Below are 23574 nucleotides of genomic sequence, written 5' to 3' on the forward strand. Positions count from 1 at the left end.
TTTGGCAGTGGGTGGTATTACAAAATGTGCTGCCTGCCTACTGCAGCTGTTTTAATGTTTAATCTGCTACAAGGCTTTTTGTTTTAATTTTAAGAATGCTAAGACACTGAAAACCAGTAGTTTCCAATCAGTGAAAGAAAATGTCTCATTAACATGCTAAATTAGTACACATTAACATAGTTTATGCTGACTTAGTACAGAATAACATGATTGTTCCTGGTTTTAAATGTAAGTAATGTTTGTTACTGTTAAGACACTTCTCATTCAATTGCACTTACTCTGTCTGGTATAACAACTAAATACAAGTCCTCAAATGATGTTTAAGCTAAAATGCTATTTTTGAAAAGGTATTGAGAGCAAATGATTGAAAAATAATTTTATTACACTGTATGATCCACTTCACGTGGATTTTTTTTTTTAAACAGTAATTAAAAGTACCATCCAAACCACTGCTAGCAGTGGATTCAGCAGTACTTGGGGGGAAAAAGCGAGACGGTACAAGGTCTCAAGGATTTATTCATTTTCCCCCATTTTACTAGACAGTCACTGACAATAACTAACCTTTGGGATTGTAAAGTGACAATAACTCTTCTGGTTTGGATATTTTCGGGGTTTTTTTAACTTACTTGCTACTTGGGAAAACAATCTGTATGGTTTTTTTCTGTGCCAGAGCACCTTTCCTATCACTTTACTTGGTCATAATAGGGAGGTAGGAACTGCTTACTCTTAGACAAAGGCTAAAACAGGGGTCCTCAAACTACGGCGCGCGGGCTGGATAGGGCCCCCAGGGTCCTCAATCTGGCCCCCGGTATTTACAGACCCCCCCTGCCCCCACCGCCAGGGGTTGGGGGGGGAAACCAAGCAGCCGCAGATGGCTGCCTGCCACTGCATCCGCGCCGGCCCCTGGTTAAAAAGTGTGAGGACCCCTGGGCTAAAAAATCTAAATTATCCTATGCATTTGAGGAAACTGGGGAAAGTGCAAATAGATATGTGAAATGTATGTCAATTGTTGTTTGATATCGTAATTTGCTTATGTTGTTGTTTTAACCCTAGCCAGCAGCTAAGCACCACACAGCCACTCACTCACTCTCCCGGGTGGGATGGGAAACAGAATTGGAAGAGTTAAAGTGAGAAAACTTGTGCATTGAGATATAGACAGTTTAATAAGTAAAGCAAAAGCCACGCATGCAAGCAAAGCAAAACAAGTTCATTCACTGCTTTCCGTTGTCAGGCAGGTATTCAGCCATCTCCAGGAGAGTTTATGTGCTGAGAATGATGTCATGTGATAAGGAATATCCCTTTAGTCAGTTGGGGTCAGCTGTCCTGGCTGCGTCTCCTCCCAGTTTCTTGTGCCCCCCAGCCTACTCACTGGTGGGGCAGAGTGAGAAGCTGAGAAGTCTCTGACTTAGTGTAAACACTGCTTAAAAAGAACTAAAACATCTGTGTATTACCAACACTGTTTTCAGCACAGAACCAAAACACAGCACTATACCAGCTACTAGAAAGAGAACTAAGTCTATCCTGGCCAAAAGCAGGAGAGCTTCCTTTGGATAGTGCAGACTTCTCTGAAAAAATGAGGCTGAGTCTCACTTACATGGATATTGACTGTATTGTTTTAGTGACACTCAACTTGATGGTGACAATTTGTAGCTTCTACAATTTCTAAGTCAGCTCTTAAGGACATCTTGTGTGTTCTTGATATATGTGCATTTAAAGGGTTTCTTTTTGTTTGTGTTTGTGTGCTGCAGTCCTATAGAAACAAAAACCTAAACCAGGAAGAGACAAACTTTTTTTCAGGTATCAGTTACTGTTGCAAATCTGGTTCTTCCTTCCAGTTATGCTAAATAAAATTTTTGTGATGTGTGTAGCCTAATGATGACATTTCTTACAGAATTTTTTGTAAGCTTTTGAATACAGTAGTTACTTGAAAGGAAGTTCTGGAAAGTAGCTAAATATGTTCAAAGTTTTCACTGTCTTTCCAGTTTTCCTTTCTTGGAACAAAAAGAGAGTTTTAGGACTCCTGATACTAGTCGTTTTTACTGTACAGAATTAGTTACCCTATGAATTTCTTGTCACCTCTGAACCTCTAGTAAATCTTACTACCTTTTGATGTATTTTCTTTTCTTAATGCCTCAAATAGAGTAGATAATTGAGAAGTGGTTTCAAAACTTAATACCACCCTGCTTGAATGTTTTTCCTCCAATACCTCCCCAGTTCTTTTAAATCTAGTCAGTTTATTTGGATAATGTTGTGTTTATCTCAAATTGCAGCTTACTCCATCTGGAAGCATCTCATTGATAAAATCAATGCAGGTTATTAAAAATCCTGTAAAGACATGTGACAAGGTCTATTCCTTGATCCAGAGCTTGACTTCTCAGATCAGGCAAAGAATGGAAGATCCAAAGTCTGCAGGTACTTAAAACATTTTTGTAGTTCTATTTAGTTCCTCTTGTTTACATCTGAGAGAGAATTGTAACATAACTTCATTAAATACGCTTTTAGCAGAACTTGAATTGAGTTAAGGATTTTCACAGTCTGTTTCCACATGCATAATTTTAAAGTAAAAAGCAGGAGAAACTCATGGTCGTATTACAGGTAAAAGCTTTTTGATGTTCCGAAGTTCAGGGTAGTCCTCAAATGTTTGCATAAATTGTTGTCTTAGTTATTTGAAACTCAGCAGTCCACAAAGGTAATAAGAAAAGCAGATGGTACTAAAGCTAAGTTACATACGTACATCTTTATATTTAAGAATCTTTGGTGAAGATCTGTTGCTTGCTGTAAGATGTGCAGTAGTAATGCATACAGTGATGTTCAGTATTAATGATGGTGAACCAGTGGTGCAGGAAGACTGGAGCATGAAGTGACCACAGTGGTTTTTTGATACTAACTAAATACTGTAATATTTGCTCTCAGTGTTGCCTGCAGTGTATAGTATGCAAACAGCTTCTGTCCTAAGATTGAGCAGTACAAGTGTCACCTGTGCATGGTCTTGGTGGGTTTTGTCTATTGAGTCTAATCCGATGTCCTGGGATGGGGATAATCCATCCTTTCTACCAGTTTCTTGGGTCTTGCTGTTGACACATGCAGGAAAGAGACAAATAAGGTGTGTGGTCTGTTCTGAAACAGAGATGATGGCCTGCTCCTTTTCCTGCCTCCTAGAATTTTCCTACGGCTTTTTTTGTTGTTGTTGCTTTTGTTGCTTTTTTGATCTGTGCTGTGGATGCCTTATTCTTGGTGCTGTAGCTTTGTTTAAAGGGCTGGCGGTGCATTTCTGCAGTGAAGCTTTAAACGAGCTTAATGTAGCTATGTAGCTGTGATGCTTTCAGCAGTAAAATTTACCATATGCACATCTGTTCCCTCTAAGAAGTAACGCAGTTAACTTATTTGATCCCTTTTATCCCTCTGTATTCAACTGTTACTACCATACAATTAAAATTTCCTTTTTGTTACTTGGATGGTCTTGATTACTTATGGAGATACGTGTCTATCCAGATATTCAGCTGTACCACAGTGAAACCCTTGAACTGATGCTGCGTAGGTGGGCCAAGCTGGAAAAAGACTTTAAAACAAAAAATGGAAGATACGATATTAGCAAAATTCCTGATATTTACGACTGTATAAAATATGATGTGCAGCACAATGGCTCCTTAAAATTAGAAAACACAATGGAATTATACAGGCTTTCAAAGGCTTTAGCTGACATTGTGATCCCTCAGGTAAGCATTTTCAGTTATTATATACAATAACTGCTTTTTCAAATTTAATGAAAACATGTACTCTGTCTTTCCTATTGAAGTCTTCTGTATTTTGCAGTAATAGAAGTCTTTAACGTTACTTATTTTCTAGTAGCAAGCTGATCATTTTTTGGTATGAAAAATTTGATTCATCAAACTGTGTTCAAAGAAAATCTTGGTAGCAACTTGAACTGTGTAACATGTCTGCTTCCTTTACTGCAGTGTATTAAAAGTGGTTCATCTCAGCCATTCTTCACAGATTTAAGCGGTGCCTCTGTGCACAGCTGTGTATTCTGAAATGGCATTTAATTTCATTCTTTCTGCTTCCAAAAATTTCATTTTCAGGGTCTTTGCAAATTACATTGTTAATCCCCATCTAATTTCACTTGTCGTAAGCAATTTAAATTTTAAAAGACCTTTCTCCTGCTTCAGGCTGCTAACACTCCCTGATAAAAATGTATACATTAGGTTTCGTAGAATTTCAGGCCAGAAAACAGTACAAGTTACACTTCCATATACCACTCAAGTTAGCTCTAAAATGTTACAGGCTGCAGGACGTGAAATTGTTTTGTGATAACAGGAAAGAACCAGATGAAAGCTTTCCCCAGGTGTCCCTGTGGCTACAGAGCACTGTTGTAAGGGAGGTGTTCTCCATATCGTATTCAGTGAGGGAAATTCTTTCTCTCCCCATTTCTCACAGTCCCTGACAGCAAGGAGGGCAAAACCAGCAATGATACTAAGTATGTGTAGTGTTATGTGGGCCTGTTAAGCTTAAATTTTTTACAGTGTTAGAGAAGAGCAGGTAAAATAGTGAAGGAAGAAACTTCCAACATATAGTGAAGGAAGAAAAACAAAGAAAGCTTGATAAGCCTACATAATGCAAAGGAAAAGTGCGCACTTTGCTTTCTTGGGTAACCAGAAGATCCATCATAATGATGAGAGTGCTTTTATATCACATGCAGCATAACCCATGAAGCTTCTGGAAGAGCAAATTTTTAAATACTGTAGATACTGTAACAGATACATTATTTTCTGGTTGTATTTAACGAACATTTTCAGTATTATTTGAGGAGAATAGGAGATCTGTGGGGTGGTTTATCCCAAATTAAGATAGACATATTAAGTAGGTAATGTGTCTGTTTCTTTAATGACTTAAAAAAAAAATAATTACATGAAATCAGGTGAGATGAAATGCATCATAGATATGTAAATGTGGGGTGGGGAGGAGGAATAGTTCCCTAGATGTTTTGCTTAAGGAAAAGAGCTTCATCATACCAGAAGGTGGATCCACTTTTGTGGTTTGACTAGTGAATTAAAAACTGTTTCTCTGTGTGAAATCAAACAGCAAAAAGGCAAACCACTTGTTACATGAAGAGACATCAGTAATCAAATGTAATAAAAACATTAAACGAAACAGTTTGCAACGAGAGCAAACTAATAGATGACTAATCAGCTTCAATATACAAGCTTTGAATTAGAAGGTATTTTCATTTTTAACTGAATTTTGAAAGTCACTTTGTTCTTACACAGGAGTATGGTATTTCTAAGGCTGAGAAACTAGAGATTGCCAAAGGTTACTGTACTCCCCTCGTTAGAAAAATCCGTTCTGACCTTCAGAGAACTCAAGATGATGATACTGTAAATAAGCTCCACCCTCTGTAAGTCTTTTATTTTTTTACATGGTTACATTAATTTCTGTAATACTTAATGGAAGTATTCCATAGCTTTCATATTTGGAATGTCCTACTAGCTCATAGTAATTTTATAAGTATTATTTGTTGACAGCTTTCTCTAAAATAGGCACACATCTCCTTATGGGATAGTAAGTGGGTTTTTTTTCTTTCAAGTTACTCCAGGGGTGTTATGTCCCCTGAACGCCATGTTCGTACACGGCTGTATTTCACCAGCGAGAGTCATGTCCACTCCCTGTTGTCCACCCTTCGTTATGGTGCCTTATGTGATGTAAGTTGAACACTTTTCCCGTTAAAGCTGTGATATTTTTAAAGGAACCAAAAGGACTCAATCTAACTAAGACTGTATTAATTGGAATCTTAATTTTCTTAAGTGACTTTGAAAACTATCACACTTTTAAACAATTGATTTCCTATTGTATATGCAGAGACATATTTCAAATTGCTGGTGTTCACATTAGTGGAAATCAGCACGCCCTTTGAAGTGATGCTGACTTCCATTGGTGTTATCAGCTGTATATGTTATGGTCTCAAAGAGGCTTTAAAAGGGCAGATAACCCATTCTTTTGTCTTACATTGCCACCTGTAATTCTTGTAACTCTCTTTCCTTCAAGTTATCATTTGGGGTTCTCTTGAATTTACTTTTGAACTGGCTGCTTATTTTTGACCATTGGCATATTGTCAAGACCTGCCTACCTGACCTGAAGAAGGCTCATGTCATGCGAAGTTTCTCCTGTTCAGTGGGTTCTCTTACTTTCCTACATTGTCATAGAATACCTTGAAGGAGGTGCGTTATTCTCCATCTGATTGGCTTTGAAACAAAGGACTAAAAAATACAAGATCTGTAGATTCAGAAATGACCTAACTGAGCTCTTGGAGAGGCTAAACGCAGCACTACAAAGCCTATGCAGCTGCTTCTAAGATAGAGCTGGATTAATATACTAACTTTCTAAGTGGTTGTATTGACGTGCTTTCTTCTGGTAATAGATGACTAAACTCACTGATGGCAAAAAGCATTTTTAATCCTAGACCTCTGTGACATATGCTACAGCAGATACATTCCTAGGTTTAGGCTGATAAACTTTTAAGTTTTCTTTGAAGTATTTTTTCTAGAGCATGAAAATAGGTGAATACTCATTTTAAATAGTTTGGGATGTGATGGTTTTATTTCATCTACATACTAGAAGCTTTCATTTACTCTGTTTGACTGGCAGAGCAATATCTAGAAACATTTTCCACAGTATACTAGCTGAACTGAGTTTATTGCAAGATTAACATTTGCCATCAGGAGAGTTTAAAATAGTGTCTCTGTCTACAAGACATATATCATCATTTGTGAAAGAACATGAAAGGTACATTGAAATAAAGTATGAAAAGTTCTGATCTCAACTTTTCATTCATTTGATAAGTCACTTTTTTTTTCTGGTTGTATCTGTTTTTTCCTTAGCTGTGAAAAGCTTTGTGCTTCTAGTCTGTATGTAAAATCCATGTAAATGGGGAAAAAGGGAAACTAACAGTCTTTTTAAAGAAAATCACTGGTTTTTATTTGTTGCTTTTCCCCTCTTCCCCCCCTCTTCATAAGGAATCAAAAGATGAACAATGGAAACGAGCTATGGATTATTTAAATGTTGTCAATGAACTGAATTACATGACACAGATTGTTATCATGCTTTATGAGGATCCAAACAAGGTATTTAAAATGGATAAATCTCTTCAGAAACAAGTCGTGCTAAGCTGTGTATTAAAGTATAAACCTACTTAATAATTTTCCTTCAGGAACTTTCTTCAGAAGAACGTTTTCATGTAGAGCTACACTTTAGTCCAGGAGCCAAAGGCTGTGAGGAAGATAAAAATTTACCAGCTGGATATGGATACAGACCTGCCTCCAGAGAGGTAATAATTAGGCCTTTTCTTTAAAGCAGAAGTTCTGGATGCAGACATACCTAAAATAAACACTGGCAATTTTTTTGGTAAAAAATACAAATGTGATTTTTGTCTTGGTAGAAAAATGTTTAGTAAAATATGGGCAGTCCCGATGCATTGTTCCATTTTGAATGGACACTGAGGTAATGGACACAAGTAATTTGGTCCTCCTATGGCTTTGCCAGAGCTTTTGCTAGAAATACGAAATACTCATTGTAAGAAAAGTGGTACCAACATCAGTATCACATCAATGATATCTGGCAACTCAGTTAAAGTAAGGCATTTTGGCATGTTTATGAACACTGATTGTTGAAGAAAGACTTACTTTTCAAAGAGGTATGGGTGGGTCTGTGGAGTTACCACCTCCTTTTTGAGAAATGAATGAAAGCTGAGCTTGACTGGAAATCTTCTATTGACTAGTGGGGCCAGCATTTTATTATATTACTATGCAGCCAGAGCAATGTGGTTAATTAGAACCACACTATCATAATGTGGCAGGTTAGGAGCAAATACACATAGTCTAGAGCAATTTGTTCAGTAATACTTGATTTACATCTTGTATTTTTAACATCAGCTTGCTTTATGTTTTCACAGAAGATTTATTTAACAGCCACTTCTGTCTGCAAGTTGCAAGGTGTGCAGCTAAATTAAAAATTAATCATGTATTGTTTGTAGAATGAAGGCTCAAGGAAAACCTCTCACAGAAATGATAGTGATGAGGAGGCACACGCTCCTAAGAGAGATGAAGCAGATCGGTCAGTAGTGATGTTCAAGCCAATGGTTTCAGACCCAATTCACATACACAGAAAGTCACCCCTTCCAAGATCCAGGAAGATTGGTTCTGTTGAAGTAAGTGTTTATGTTCCAGATAATGTCTTTTCACAGAAAATGACTTTTGCTTACTTTTAATAAAACAAAACCAGATGTAATTCTGCTTTTGATTACACAGAACCAGTATGATGTTATGTCTCACAAAAGGGTTGCTCTTATTCTATGGGAAATCCTCCATGGCAGTAATTTTGTCTGAAGGAATTTTTTTTTCCTAAATGAATTATTATTTTGTGATAAGACTTATTTCCTTTTTTCTTTTTAAGACATTTTAGAAAAGCTGATACCTGAAAATGAAGATTTTTTCAATCTAAACCTACATCTTCAAACTAACTTACATTATTTTGTATTCACCCTTACAAGACAGCTGCTCTTGGGAATTAAACCTTCAGGGTGATCATGCTGAGAGGGAATGTTGGGATTGGGGGTGGTAGGGGAGGTACAGAAGGTGAGAGACATGTCTTCTGCTGTATTTGCTTTCACGTGGAGTGAAAGTAACTCCACTTGTCAAGCATTTGAAGGTAAGAGAATAAACTGGAAGCTTTTTTTTAAGTGGGTGGGGTTTGTGCTTCATTAATTCTTTAGATCACATCTTGAACAGTCTAGTCTCCTCCTGTCTTGAAGGCCATGACATGTAGGTGTGCTTCACAGACACAGCTTTAATGTCACGGGGGTTGCAGGATGCACGGCATTATCACTGATACCATTTCTGTGGTTGAGTGGCAAAGCTTCAGATGGTGCATAGTGGCACTTCTGTGATATTAATGCTAGGAGCAGACTAACAGCTTCTTATTGCCTCATTTTCAGTTGCTTAAAACCATCAGAAATGAAGATTCACACCAAAAGCTTTTCCTTTCATATCTGTGTTGGGAATGGGCTGTTTGTGTGCAATGAAAGTATTACAGATTTGCAAGTAACTTGGTTATTGGTAGTGTGGAGAGAAAAAGATGCATGGTTCCCTTCTATAAGGATATCTGTATAACTTCACATGACTTCCATAAATTAACAGAGATAATAAATGTCAATGTCTTACATTTTCTATTTCCAAGTTTTATCATAAACAAATGCTCACAACATCAGTATTTTTTTATTTTTAAAAGCTGTTTTCACTATGATCATGCAAACTCCCCTCCTAGTTATGAGTTCACATACACACAACTTAATAGTCTATTACTTCAAACTTTTAATCATTTTCATTGTTGTAAATTACATAGAAGTTACTTTCAAAAGGTATCAATAACATGAATAGCTAAATTTTGACTGTATAGCTTTATATTATGTTCAGATAGATGTGTTTTAGCATTCAGTGCTTGTTTATTTGCTGGAAGAAAATAGCTGATACAAAGAAAACATACACTATGAAAGGTTTTTGAAAAAATAAAATTGGAGGTTTCATCTGGCCTACTGAAATCTGCAAAACCAGTATTTGGAATATTTAAACCAAAAGGTATTTTGAAGTGTTTAAAGACAGTCATTACAACTTAAACTGCAACTGCCTTGAACCTTTTTGTTTTGGTTTGGTTTGTTTTCCTGTAAGGGAATTTCTCTCTTCACCTGTGTCCATTTACTTGAAAGCACACTGTCAGGTGTGAGATTACATGGAAGTTTTAATCTGGGGCGTAGTCAGCAATATTTGCAGAATAATTGCAACTGATTGAGTCATGAAAATAAAAAAAAAGCAGAGTTCTAACGGTAAAACGTGAAAGTAAGGCTCATTGGCGTTGAAAACCAAATTATGTATTGCTAAAAAACTTGATTGCTAATGATACGTAATGATGTAGGAAATGGGAGACTCTTAGCCTGACACTGTCCTCCCTTGAAGTCTTAATAGGTGTCCACCATCAGATAATTTTTAGGGCTTTTTTGAGGTTGGAAAACTATTACCAGTCAGGTTGGTGCTACTACCAGTGAGTCAGCTGTAAAGTCTGAAAAGCAGTTCTAAAAATGAAGAGTCTTTCAGATAAGGTTATAGGCTAGAAATGAAAACTTTTAAGTAATAAATAGGAAAGTTGAATGTACTTAGAGGGGGAAAACTATTAAACAGTGTGTCAAGGATAACAGATGTTCTGTTTCCAACATGTGAGAAATTCTTAAAATTATAAATCAATTATTGATAAGAATTCCTTATCTCTCATGTCTAATAACTAGTCTACCAGAAATTTGATTAAAGTGTTATATTAAAAGATATAATTGGATGAAAAGATTGAAGTGGAACTATTAAGTTCCTAATATTGTACTATTAATCTTCCCTATTTGCTGTTTAATAGTTTTAAAAGCAGTACATAAAAGGGTGCAAGCAGAGTGGGTTTTTTTCTTTTCTGTTCATTTGGCTCTGTTGAATCTAACTTTGCATGCTTTGCTGTTTTTTGCCCCCTTTCTCACTTCCAGGAAGAGAGCCCCCTGAGTGTGTCTAGCCCAGAGTGTATTGGTACCTGGCTGCATTACACCAGTGGTGTGGGTACTGGGCGTCGAAGACGCAGATCAGGGGAACAAATCACTTCTTCCCCTGTCTCCCCTAAATCATTGGCTTTCACATCCAGTATTTTTGGCTCATGGCAACAGGTTTTTAAACTTTACTTCATTAAACATTATTATGCATTCCAAGCAACAACGAACTGTCTTTAAGGACATCTAATCCCTTGTTATGGATTATGTTTGAAGGAAATTGTCCACTTGTTAAAATCAGTTCCCGAGAATGTTTGGGGGGAAAAAGAGCAAGTGCATGTTTTTCCACTAAATGTGCCATACATTTTCCTAAAAATTTGGTTTCTTTATAGGAATTACAAATGTTATCACAGTAAAAAAGACTTAGTCTACTCTCTAATGAAACAGACTTCTGCTTTGGTTTAGTTGTCCTTTAAGACTTTAAAAACAGCATTGATTAATTTGGTGGTAGGTAAATTGAAAAACTTTTTTTTTTTTAATAATTGCAACCAATACCATTTCAAATAATTATTTGGTACTTCATACTGCTATTCAAAACTTGTTTTGCATATATCATATTTTCAGTGGCCTGGTATTAACTATTGCAGGGAAAAAACTCTAGCACTAATAATTCTCGCCTTCTGTATCTGGAGGTATCTGAAACTCCCAACACGGGACATCATCCATTGACTTGTACAATATTTTGAAGATTTTCCTAAATGTTGTGGGGGGAAGGCAGGAAAAAAAAGAAACAGTAAATTTTCTTTTGAAGTACGAGTGAAGTTCTAAAGATTGTTTAGTATGTCAAAATATTGTTTACATGTATAACAATGGATGGTGTTCTGTTAACCATATCCTTTTTCTTTGAAAATTTTCATAATTTCTTTTTATTGTGGAAAATTCTAAAACTATTTACATAGGAAAAGTTTATATCAGTAAAGGCTGTGAGCATCTGAAGATTACACTGATTGAGCCCATGCATGGATCAGTGATTGTATGGTGTCCTCAATAGCTTGTCTGTCTTTCCTTCCCTCCCCTCCTTTTTTCAATACAGGCGCAGTTTAGGAGAGTGCGTTTGGTAAAATGAAATAAAATGTCTCAAATGTCTGTTCTCATATTGGTCTTGGTCTGTGTCCTTTCTCATTCTGAATGCTTGCTTTGCACCACTTCATTGCAAGGAACTCATATGTGAAATGGACTCCCTTCAGAAGGGGATATTGCATGATCTTTCATGTTTCCTTTACATATTTTTACTAACACTTATCATACAGCTTATTAACATTTGTATGTCTGAAACAGGCTGCTGTATCAAGTTAAATGGATGTTTCATGATGCTGTTCTACTTTCCCTTATTTTTCTGTTTTTTATATCCAGGTCCTATCAGAAAGCAATAGTAACTTAAGAACACCGAGAACTATTCTGGAACAAAAGCAGAGTGGTCTAGGTATGTGCCTACAATTGAAATTTTGTTTGATGTTAGCAGCTTTCCACCTGCCCATTGTTCTGTACAGTTGTACGTTCTTTGAATAGCTTTTATGTTAACAAGACCCCGTAGTACATGTTACCAGTAATATATGCCTAGTGTCTGCATATGAACAGGGCAATTTTTCTGCAGCAAAAGTTTAATAGAGAAAACTATTTGACATTGTTCACACTACTGACTCTGTACTGGTCACAACAGGTACACAGGATCATTTTTAACATAAAGTATATTTTTAAGATAATGTAATTCATGTCTGAGCTTTTGGGTTTTGCAAGAGTCTTTGAATTGAAACGGCCTGCACTGGAAACTGTTAAAACACTTTTCTTGAAGATCAACCTTTCCTACTGTGGGCAGTTGATGGAACTGAAGCTGTTTCATCAAGGGGGAGGGGGATGGGGAACAAACCTCAAGTTTCTTGATAATATCAGGGGTTTTGTACACATTCCCTCTCCTAAAATCAGTTTCTTCCTTTCAGCATTGGAATGAATCATGCTATAATTCAATTAATTATTTCAAATTCTTTTAATTCAAGTGGTGCTTTTCTGTTGCTTCTTTGAAACAGGCATACATGTCTTGTATGTAAAAACATGAAATTGTGCACTACTGTAAATCAACATTGCATTTTTTTCTTTTAAGTGTGTCTTTTCATGGGAAAAATGAAGTGTAAAAAATGCATAAGCTACATGCATAGACTTAGAAGTAGCTTTTACTTTCTTTGTAAATATTGTATTTTTTGTATGTCTAATCTTTCTGTGATACTTTTCTCCCTATTATATTTTTCCCTTAGTAAAATGCATACATCAGGTGCTCTTGTTTATATTGTGTGCTTGCTAAAGTTAAATAACTTTTCTTTTGCCAATGTGTGACACAATATGGCTTGTGGAAGTTGTTCTATTTCTGTGTGTAGGTTAAGGTATTACATTTGGCGTGAAAGGCTTTTGCCACAGGCCTGGCACCAATTTATCTTGCCTGTGATTGGTCACATGTGCTACTAATGTTTCCCCTCACTGGGTCATTAAAAGTGATGAAAGGAAGTATCCCTGAAGAGAGAGTTGATTTTCACAAAAAATCTGCTGCTACTTATCTAAAATGTAAAAGATAAGTTCTGAGTGAAAAACCACTTCTCCTTTCAACTAGTAGTCAAAACTAAAGGAAAAAAAATGCAACATTTTTTTCCATTTTGTTCATTGTTGTACGTAAATTTCATTTGTGGTAGATGGCTATAAAAATTATGTTTATATTTCTGTCTGTGGCTTTCAGTGATTCGTTAAAACTCCCATCCTAGTGGCAGGAGTGTATGAGTTGTAACAAAAGTACTCCCACTTTCATGGAGATGTACAAAAGTCTTCTCTGGAAAGGAAGTCAAGCTAAATTTGATGGAACTTTTAGGTATTTTCAACTTACTGTCAATTATGGTAGCTGAAATACGAATATAGTATTTCCAATTTGGGTAACATTTTGTTGGGGTTAGAAGAGGAAGATTTCCATATTAAGGCTCAAGAAATGCATGAGTACTTCATTGCAGTCTGACATTTCAAAAGTTGATTTGGATTAAAGCAATGAGCAGTATTTTTCCAGTTTATATTTGTTTCAGAACCGCTGGTTTTAAAACACACAACTTTCATATCATCTTCATCTTGGTTTTATTTTGTTGTTTTGGTTATGTTTACATTGATGCTAACTGGTAACTTTTCTTTACCAAAAGTGAAAACAGGATAAGGACTCACTTTGTTAAAGCCAGTCCCCTCTTTGCACATGTAGCAAAGGGTGCTGTGTCATGAGTAGAAGCACAATAAATTATGATAGTTTCAGCCTACAAGTACCACTCTGACATTACAAGCATATTGTGAACCTGTCCAAGGCACTGCCAAAAGCTGCCTTTTGTGTGGTAAGAGCCATGTGCTTGCATGCTGCATGCGTCCCCAATGTGAATGGACGAACACCTGGTTGTTGTATGTATTTTCTCTAACTCCCATCAGGGTCTCACTGTGCGGGCCTGTTTAGCACCTCAGTGCTCGGGGGTTCTTCAAGTGCACCTAACCTACAGGATTATGCTCGTACTCATCGTAAAAAGCTGACTTCTTCTGGCTTCATAGATGGTATGTGCACACTCTCGCACATGCGCGCACAAACCCATGTGCCACATTAAACTTCTAAAGATAAGTCCTAGGTTACTGATTTTAATGGAATCCTACAATCCTTTGCCTTAGTATTAATTGAGTTTCTGTTGCTTCTTTATTGCCCGTAGCTTGCTTATATTTAACTTAATAGCATAGTTAATTCGTGTTTCTGTCTTGAAATGAACACTAGAGCTCACAGACTTGTAATGCGTGCCAGGAGATTTCAGGAAGTGCATTTTTTTAAGTAAGCTGAAATTTCAGGTTTTAAATTATTTTTTCATTTTAAACTTCAGGTTTTATCATTACATATTGATCTTGAAATGAAATTAATTACTTGGAGCATATACAAGGAATTAAAGAAATTATAAACTAATAAGTATTGACAATGAAAATTTTAGGATTCCTGACCTTTTTTCCGTGGGGGTTGGATTACAATGGAGCAGGAGATTTTTAGTTTTGGATAATCCAGGGTAGAGAAGGAACTCTCTCACTCGATTTCAGACTGTAAAGATGCCAAAGCACACCTTTATAACTCTGAGGTGAAACAGTATTCATACTGTTTTCCCCCCAGTTCACTACTCAGTGTTCTACTCTAACCTGATATAACCTTGTATGCCAGAATCACCAGCTCATTCTGCTTGTTTTCATACACTTCATTACACATCTAGTAGTTACCAGCAATCCAAAATTTCTTCTTTTTAACCCTTATTTAGATTTTAGCCCTTTTCCTTGGTCCCCTCTGCATGCCACTCAGTTCTAATACCTTCTCATCTTTTCTTTTTTGTTCTTTCTTTCCTTTTTAAAAATGTCCCTCTTTTGGTAGCTGTTACAAATTTCAGGTACCTGTTTTTCTCTTTCTCAGACACCACACGCGGTTCTGCTGTTAAAAGGTTTTCTATCTCATTTGCTCGACACCCAACCAATGGTACGTTTTGCTTTTATTTTAAAAAACAAAAACAAAAACAGAAGGTTCCTTGCTTCATCCCTTTTATTTTTATTTCAAACACGGGGTGTACAGTATCATCCAGCCGTCTGTCGTTCCTAACTTCAAACACAACTCCAAATATATTTGTAATCATTAGATATCCTAAATCCCTTCTTTACCATTCATTAGTATAAATACAACATCAAAATTCATTCCTTAGAAAAATCCTTAAAAAAATTGAAGTTCTACTGTTAGTCATGATCTCTGTAATAAATTATTCTCCCCAATTTCTTGTGTGATCAGAATGTATGGTACAAGATAAAACCAGAATTAAATCTGATCTTTATTGGACATACACTTCTTGATAGCTGCTGCTGCTTCTTTGTCTTGCTCCTGCTGAGCCTCCTGGTTCTAAAATCCTGAGTTTCCCTGAGCCTCCTGATTCTAAAACAAATCAATGAATTGACAACTGGCATTTATGACTATCTTCTTGAAGTGATGCCAAGTTAAAAAACTAAAGCAGAGCTTTGGTTCCATTCCTGCTAAATTGCTATATTTATCATCAGACAACAATTTATTTTACCTTATCGTACTTCTCTGTTCATCAGATGTGCAAATTACTTAAATATTGCACTAAAAATCACAGCAAGATTGCTGCCTGTTGGTTACATTGACCTCTTGAGCTTTAAGAGTGAGAGTTAACTTGTCTTCTGTCTACCATAGTTACAAAAAAGTCTGGTTTAACACACAGGGCAGAGGTATGTCTTTTTCTTCCTTAGCACAATATTTTGTACATACCTTTCTACATGATTAAATAGGCCCAAAATGTATCCTGTTCATGAAAAGTAGACTGTCTTCAGTATCCACCAGATCTTAACATAGCTTTTCCAGATTCCTTAATTGCAGTTTTAAGGTGTATATGACTGCTAGCTGAGTACAGTGATGGTGATATTACTGAAACTGCAGTGGAAATCATCAGCATTTTTGTGTTAGATTCGAAATATATTCGCTTAGAAACAAGGTTAAAAAAAGGGCTGAGTTTTTGTTTGGCTTTGCTGAGAAGCGAAGTAGTCCTTTATTACATTAATTTGGAATCCATAGTGACTTTTTGCACTGCAGTGCTTCTTGAAGGGAAACTGCTATAGTAAAGCTGAATTAATACTATTGAGGCTACACAGTCTTGATCTAAACAGCCAATTCTAGTGTGCTGTTCCAAATAGGGAAGTTAGGAGTCCATTTTTTAATCTTTAGATTCAAACCAAGTATTTCCAAAATATAAAAGGTTAGAAAGTAAGAGCTGCATTTTAGTATCAGCATCTAATATGATTACTTTATGTTCCATTTAGCACTACCTTTTTGTGACTGCATTCTTTAAAAAAGAGTCTAAATTGCTTTTAATGAATGCATTAATTGTTCTGATTGATTTAATACAGTTTTACCACACATCTTTTACAAGATTAATGCATGCTCCTATGAAACCTAAGTATATTTCAGGTTTCCAAGGGTTCTCCACTAACATAAGAACATTGATGTTGTTTTGTCTGTCCTCTGGACTATCATTTTGATTCTCCTTGTCCCTCTCACTCTGTTTTTTCTTGGTTTTTATGTTATTACCACACCCTCTTAACTCATTTCAGACTACCCCCCATCTTTAGTTCAAGGAACATGGTGAAACAAGTATCTTCTGACAGTGCTTTACCTTATTTTCTGGGCCTCTGCAGAACCCACACCTCTTTAGGTGCTGGTCCATTTCCTCTGTGGAATTTCTAGGCTCCAGTGGTATGTCTCTATAGCTTCTAAATGTAAGACAGCAGGGTGGCTTTTTGAGGTGCTGCGTTAACCCTTTCATTGTCTTGCCTTTTGATGAGGACAGTGCTTTAAGAATAAAGATAGCCTAAGCTCAAAGGCTGTTAGTTTACAGAAACAGCTTTTTAAAAGGGATACTGTCAGGCTTCATCATTAATATTCAAATCTATTTCTCATAACATCATAAAATATTTATCATAAAATATTCAAATAAAACACTGCAGATAGATTTCCAGGGTATCTTTTTAGTCATACCCCTTAGATGCAAAGATACTACAACAACATGCTGGGATATGGCTATCTGATGGCAGAATTGTCAAAACTGAACAAAAGCCTATGGAGGGAAAATTCCTGAAAGAAGAAAAATGTTTTCTTTTCTTTTTTTGAAGGGTATGGGTGTATTTTGAAATTCCTTTTTAGTCTCCAGTAAAACTGCACTATAACAGTATTATTAAAAAAGTTAACCTGACATTGTCCCACTATGTTCTTGGCAAAATTAAAAAAATAAATCCTCATTCAAGTGATAGTGACTATTCTGTCACTATTTACTATTTACTAAAGTAAAGAGAAATCTTGTATTTTATTGTAATGCAAAGAAAGGGTTTGCGCTTTGCATGCATGCATAGTTATTTAGGACATTAATATGTATGCCAAACATCTTAGTGCTTACACTGAAGCTTAGCTACTGCCTTTATAGGAAAAGAGAAATTAAGTATGTGGTGGTGTTTCTTTTGTACATAAAGACCAAGTCTCCATGAAATGCAACATTTTATTTGTAATGTAAGTGAAGCTGACATAAATACACTTCAGTTGACTGTATATTTGAAGCAACTGTCCCTCAAATTTGAGTATGGCCAAGGTGGTTCCAAGTATACATACAGATATTTGAGGGCTGAAATTCTGTTCAGTTACCTTCTCTATGCAAAACAATAAATGGGGAGTGAATGGGGGAACAGTGGATATCACAGGAATATTGATGCTTATTATTTTAGGGGAGGGAACAGTTCACAATCATAATGCTATCTCTAATAAATGTACCTTGAACTGAAATTCTAAACATTATTTCATTCACTATTGTTTCTTCATTTAGAAATCTTAAAATTGTAGCCACTGTAAATTTACAATATTGATTTGCAAAGTTGTAATGTTACAGCTGTATGTTGAAAACACTAATGGATATACTTTCCTCTACTGAAATGCAATTGGATGAAGAGCTTTCCATTGAGTTACCAAACTTGCATCACCTTAGAGAACTGCAGGGGATTTTTTTCCAAGGAGTTTAAATACTTTTTAGTATGTTAGTAATAATTGATATGCATGGTTGGTGTATGATCAATACTAATGCAGAAAAGCAGAGTCCAATAAATTTTTAGATTTTGGGTTGCTGTACTTACCTGTTCTAATATATTAAATTTCTAGTCTTTTAAGTACTGTTTTTAAATGCATAAAGGTAGGTGTAAATCTGTTTTACAAAGTTAAAACATGTAACCTTAAGGTACAGAAGTGCTAACAGCGGTTTTCTTTTGATATTGAAGGCAACAGTTTGTTTTCGCGGAATACTGAAGATGATAGAATGTGGATTCTGCAGTTTATTTCTTGGAATTTGTAGCATTTTTAGCTCTTGTTTGCTAACAGTTGACAATATAGCTATCCTGTTTTACTTGCATGAATGAGTTACCTATTTAGTGCTGTGCAGGTATCAGAATGAGTAGGAGAAATCCTGTCATTTCCTGACTGGTTGTTTTGGGGTGTTTTTTTTAGTGATTTCCTAAGTATGTCTTGGAGGAAAGTTATTTTCATGAACTGATTTGGTAGTAGAGCACAGCTGTAAAGTTTGAAGACCACTTTATGTGTACATGGGATTTGTATCCCATGGTATGTTACATGGTACCTTTAGTTGAGTATGCCCTGAAAATTGGCACATCTTATTCCAACTCCTGGAATATGTGGTGTCCATGATTTCAAGAGTACTATGTCTGCATGTGCTGATTTAAAATAAGTACTTCTAATGATGCTTTAATACTTGTCTATACAATAGCTTAAATCCTGTCTTATGTTTGGAAATCTTTTTTTCTTTTTATTATTTTTCTTTCAGGGTTTGAACTATATTCCATGGTGCCTTCTATTTGCCCTTTGGAAACGCTACACAACTCCTTGTCTCTGAAGCAGGTGGATGAATTTCTTGCATCTGTTGCTGCTCCATCAAGGGAAAATCCACAGGAGACATGTACTGATTTTAGTTTGTAATTATTTTCTCTTTAAATTGTTAAATATTGTTTCGTTAATCTTTCCAGTATTTTACAGCTAACACGTAAACTAAGAATACTGCTTTTAAAAAAAAGAAAGATGTATATAAACCATAATTTTAACTTTTGCAGTGTGAACACTTTCATGGAATTAACGTCTCCAGCTGGGGTAGTAATTAAGGTTTTAATGAAATCGTAATGGGTTTATTTCCTCACATTGAGAATTTATCCATACTGCCCACACTGTGAGCTGAATTACAAGGAATGCTTTTTAGTGGGCATGCAGTATTTTCAGCTTTATACTGTTGTACTGGCAGTAGCCTCAGCAGAGCAGTGTTGCCTTTTACATCTTAGAACGGTTATTTCCTGCTTCTTTCAGTATTACTTGGGCTTTCACCTGTGGAATGCCTTGCAGTTACTTAGTTTTTTAGTAGGTTTTGCTGCATGTGTAATCTTTAAGGGATCTCGAAAAGAAATGCAAACTGAATTCTATCCATGTGCGTGTCTCTGGGAAGGTGACTTCAGATTGTGATTCTACTGCTGTGTCTTTGGAAATGGTTTCAGTTAGGTCAGATTTACCACGTAGTAGGATGCTTATAATTCATGTGTCAGGTGACTGAAAATCATTCTTTCTGAGGAAATGTCTAAAGAATCATGCTTTGATCAGAAAATTTATACTTTCTAGTACTGATACAAAGGTTACCTTGCTGTTAGGATTTTTCCTTTTTCTTTCTGTTATCGGATTTTTCCCTTTTCCCCCTGTTACTTTGGTTTTATACAGTTCAGATTTTAATTGGCAGCTAATTTGATAGGATAGGCCTCCTATATCTGAGAAGGAAGATAAACCATTTAAGAAAAGTGATGTTACTGAAAAAAACCTCAAGGAGGCCTACAGGTATTTTAAAGTTCTCAGCTATTTAAAATTATTTGTTACACTGGGTAGGAAGTTTATGTGTTTTCAAAATCAGAATTTAGAGTACACAAGACAAAAAAATACTTCTGAAAAACTCATACTTCTGTGGTGGTCTGGTTGTCACCTTTCTGCGAAAAAGTGGTTGGAAATTAGACCTGATAGAACTGAGGTCGTAGGTGCTTTACTCTCCTTCTGCTTTCTTACGTTTGGAAGTTATCTAGAGAATAATGTATTTCATGCACTTCCCATAGGCATTTTGGACAAGTGCCTAATCCAGTGCAGTCTTTATAACCTATGAGAACTAATGTTTTTGGTCTTCTGGCAAGGCAGCTGTTACTGAAATTTGGATCAGCTGCCTAATCAGCATGAAGTTACTGTGTCACTTTCTGAGGTAAAAGGGAGATTTTTAGATTTGTGTTTCACGCTTTGAAGTATTGACACTAGAGTCCAGTATCAGCAGCTGAGCTGTAGATTGTGTGAGTGTGGCATCCATATTGCTGGACAGATACACAGTTCTTTGGCTGCTATTTTTGACGTTTTATTCAGGTGAGAGTATTTTTGTTATTCATGATGTGTATCTTTTCTCACCCATCCCCAACCCCCATTTCAGCTTCTCCAACTTACATGATTCCACTGTCAGGAAGAAAAATTTCTTTAAATACATATACCCCTGCAAAAATTCAACCAACACCACTTGAAACTTTGCCTGAAAGGCTAGCAATAGAGAAACCATCCTTATGTAAGTAACTTCTGTCAGAGGCAGAATGGCTAACTTGATTACATTATTTCTAGCAGTAGGATCCTTTCTTACATATTACATAATTTCTTAGCACAGCTATTTCTTAATGTTCCCTGTCTATGTAAGTGAAGTCATTTTATGGGTCAACGAGAACTCAATAGCATTCCACAAATAGTTTTAGCAGTAAAACTGTGTTACTAGTTACTTTCTCTTATGCTCTGAAGTGTTTGAAAGAATTTCTATGGCCTGAAAATTCATGGGGTTTTGTTTTGAAGTATGACAGTATTTCCAGCTCTGTCCCACATAAGACAAGCCAAGGAAATTTATTTATTCAAATGGCAGAATTTCCAAGATGTTTTCTGAACATATACCATAGAGTTCTGTGACCAGGTTCTGTCTAAAGCTGCCAGTAACATGATGATGTAGTCAATCATCAGTATATTCAGTCTGAACTGTTGGCCAGCTACACTGCTTTTGGATGGTTGTGCTGTTTAGAGGGCCTCTAGAAAAAAATCACATGGCGTTTCTGGTTTCATTAGACACAGTGTAACTTTGTGTGTGTTTCTGTGCTAGGTAACTTGCATTCTTCTTGCTTTTGATGCTTTTTAGCATGGATATTCTTAAGTGTAAAACCTAATACTTTTTTTCTTTACCTTTACAGCTGCCCCTGGGTCTTTCGTTTCTAATGTTAAGCTGTCTCTTGAAGAGGTCTCACTAGATGTAGAATTTAGTGGTGAAACTCTTTCGGAAAAGGATTGAAGTTGATAAGACAAAACTGGAAGCAACTTCTTAAACAGTTCATTAGCGTGTGTTCAGCTAAATTACTGAGCTTTCAAAAGCCATTCATGTCTGCAGTTCATAGTGCACGTAAGACTTAAGTTTATACGTGGTTAACTAGTGTGCACACTACATATTTAGGTCAAATATCTTATTTTCTAAAACATTTCAGGAAATATATATATCAATTTGAAATACACACCTTTAGTTGAAAAGCTGCACCTGAACCTCTTCAGTGTCTTCAAATATTTACTGTAAACCTGTACAAAAAGAAAATACCAATGCAGTGGTATGTGTTACAGTGGGTCTGTTGATATTAGTGTAACAAAGGCATTGTCTGTTGTTATTATAAGCTTCTATTTTCAGGAGTTTATAATCTCCCAGTGAATTTCTTTCGTGGGCTGAAATGTAACATGCATCTTGGCTAGAAGCTTTTTTTTTTAGTTTAACTACATTTCCAAAGAGATCACTTTTGCCTGGTTTCGAAGATAAGCAGATATTTTCTGCACTTGAATTATTTTATATCATGTATGCTGCAATAATTAGGCATGATGGAGTGAGTTAATGTATTGTCACTTTTGACTGTTCTTACTTCTATTCTGTGTTTACATCAGACCTGTAACATTCAAATACACCTTCTCTTTTGTTGTTTAGTATACATGCTTGTATACGGGTACCTGTATATCATCCAGTGGATAAAACTGTCTTTTCGATAAAAACATATAACCTTCTTTTGTTTACTAAAAAGACAGTTTTATTTGCCTTGCCATATGTTTCTACAAAAAGGTGATACTAAAAAGCAGGTTTTGTAAAAAGAGAAATGGTTACAGCTGGTCTGCTAGTAAGTTTATCCTAAAAATAATAAATATTCCATCTACGCTTTATTATCATCCCTTCAGAGTAGAGAGAGACTGTGGTCTACCAGAACTCAGTGCTTACTGTTACAAAATACTCAGGATTCATCATAGCCTGGGAATTTTCATACCTCTCTCCTTCCAATCTAGGTGGTTGGCAACAACTCTCATGTGAAATCTTTAATGGTTTTGGTTGGTTTTTTTATAAGAGCTGTGAAAAGCATTATTAAGTCAGTGGAACTCTGAGTTACTGGGTTGTGCAGAGAATCATCCAGTCTCAGCAGTTCTTGTGTTTTTATCTGTGGCATGAAAAATTATTGAATAATCATAATTATCCCAAATCAATGAAAATAATGTCCCCTTTTGTAAGTTCAGGTGGCTGGTTATTAATAACAGATTTCACAAACTACAAGTTGGATAATTCCTTTCACATTTAAATTGCAGAACACATCACTTTCAAGTAATATTTTTAAGTAGGGCTCTTACTCGTCTCCAGAGCCCTTGCAACTATAATTACATTCATTTCTCCATAGGATCTGTTTTCAGTGTTTACCACACATGAAATGGCTTCAGCAGACTTAATTCTAAAAATGCTGGTTAAATACCAAAAATATGAAGGGTTTCACAGCTATATACTTAAAACATTTCATTTTCTGTAGTGTAATTGTGTTATTCACAGTGTTGGTCTTGCGCACAATTGAATGTACTTGTTTACTATTTTTAAAAAAATACTGTTTAAGTATGCACATCATTCCAGTCAACCAAAGCTGTGGCATAATTTTTTTTTTAACATGCTCCTAAATAAAAACAAAGTCTCTGGCAACTTCTATCCATTTTCTTTTCTTTTAAGAGTGTGTGAAGTACATGGGGTAGTTCACTCAGTAGACTTAGTGGAAAACAATTTAGAAATAAGCCATGAATATACAAATAACCCAAAATTTATCTTGGTGGTGAAGGACATGACTTAAAAGAAAGGAGGTTTTATCATTTTATGCTGTAATCACTCCTCAAAAGGTAAGTGGTAGCCACACATTCTGCAGTGCTTCCTTCTGTTGCAGAATGGTAACATTAAATACAGAACCGCTGTGAGTGTTTTTCAGTTTCCTATTAC

At 35.9% G+C, this 23574-nt stretch overlaps 1 protein-coding gene across 10 annotated transcripts in view; it reads left to right on the plus strand.

Moving 5' to 3' along the window:
• Window positions 1-23286, plus strand: part of PPIP5K2 (diphosphoinositol pentakisphosphate kinase 2) — a 42139-nt gene extending 18853 nt beyond the window's left edge. The window contains exons 17-30 of one of the 10 annotated variants that reach the window (XM_055699809.1): window positions 2271-2412; window positions 3493-3716; window positions 5265-5392; window positions 5582-5696; window positions 7008-7115; window positions 7202-7318; window positions 8024-8197; window positions 10565-10738; window positions 11975-12044; window positions 14063-14182; window positions 15066-15128; window positions 19030-19177; window positions 20704-20832; window positions 21494-23286. In XM_055699809.1, coding sequence (XP_055555784.1) covers window positions 2271-2412; window positions 3493-3716; window positions 5265-5392; window positions 5582-5696; window positions 7008-7115; window positions 7202-7318; window positions 8024-8197; window positions 10565-10738; window positions 11975-12044; window positions 14063-14182; window positions 15066-15128; window positions 19030-19177; window positions 20704-20791 — 1671 coding nt within the window. In that variant the 3' untranslated portion in view covers window positions 20792-20832; window positions 21494-23286. The remainder of the gene's footprint in view (window positions 1-2270; window positions 2413-3492; window positions 3717-5264; window positions 5393-5581; window positions 5697-7007; window positions 7116-7201; window positions 7319-8023; window positions 8198-10564; window positions 10739-11974; window positions 12045-14062; window positions 14183-15065; window positions 15129-19029; window positions 19178-20703; window positions 20833-21493) is intronic. The other 9 variants (XM_055699806.1, XM_055699810.1, XM_055699807.1 and 6 more) reach the window with 9 other exon arrangements.
• The last annotated feature ends 288 nt before the right edge of the window (window positions 23287-23574 follow it).

Source organism: Falco cherrug, chromosome Z (genome assembly GCF_023634085.1).
Source record: "Falco cherrug isolate bFalChe1 chromosome Z, bFalChe1.pri, whole genome shotgun sequence".
NCBI classification, from domain to species: domain Eukaryota; kingdom Metazoa; phylum Chordata; class Aves; order Falconiformes; family Falconidae; genus Falco; species Falco cherrug.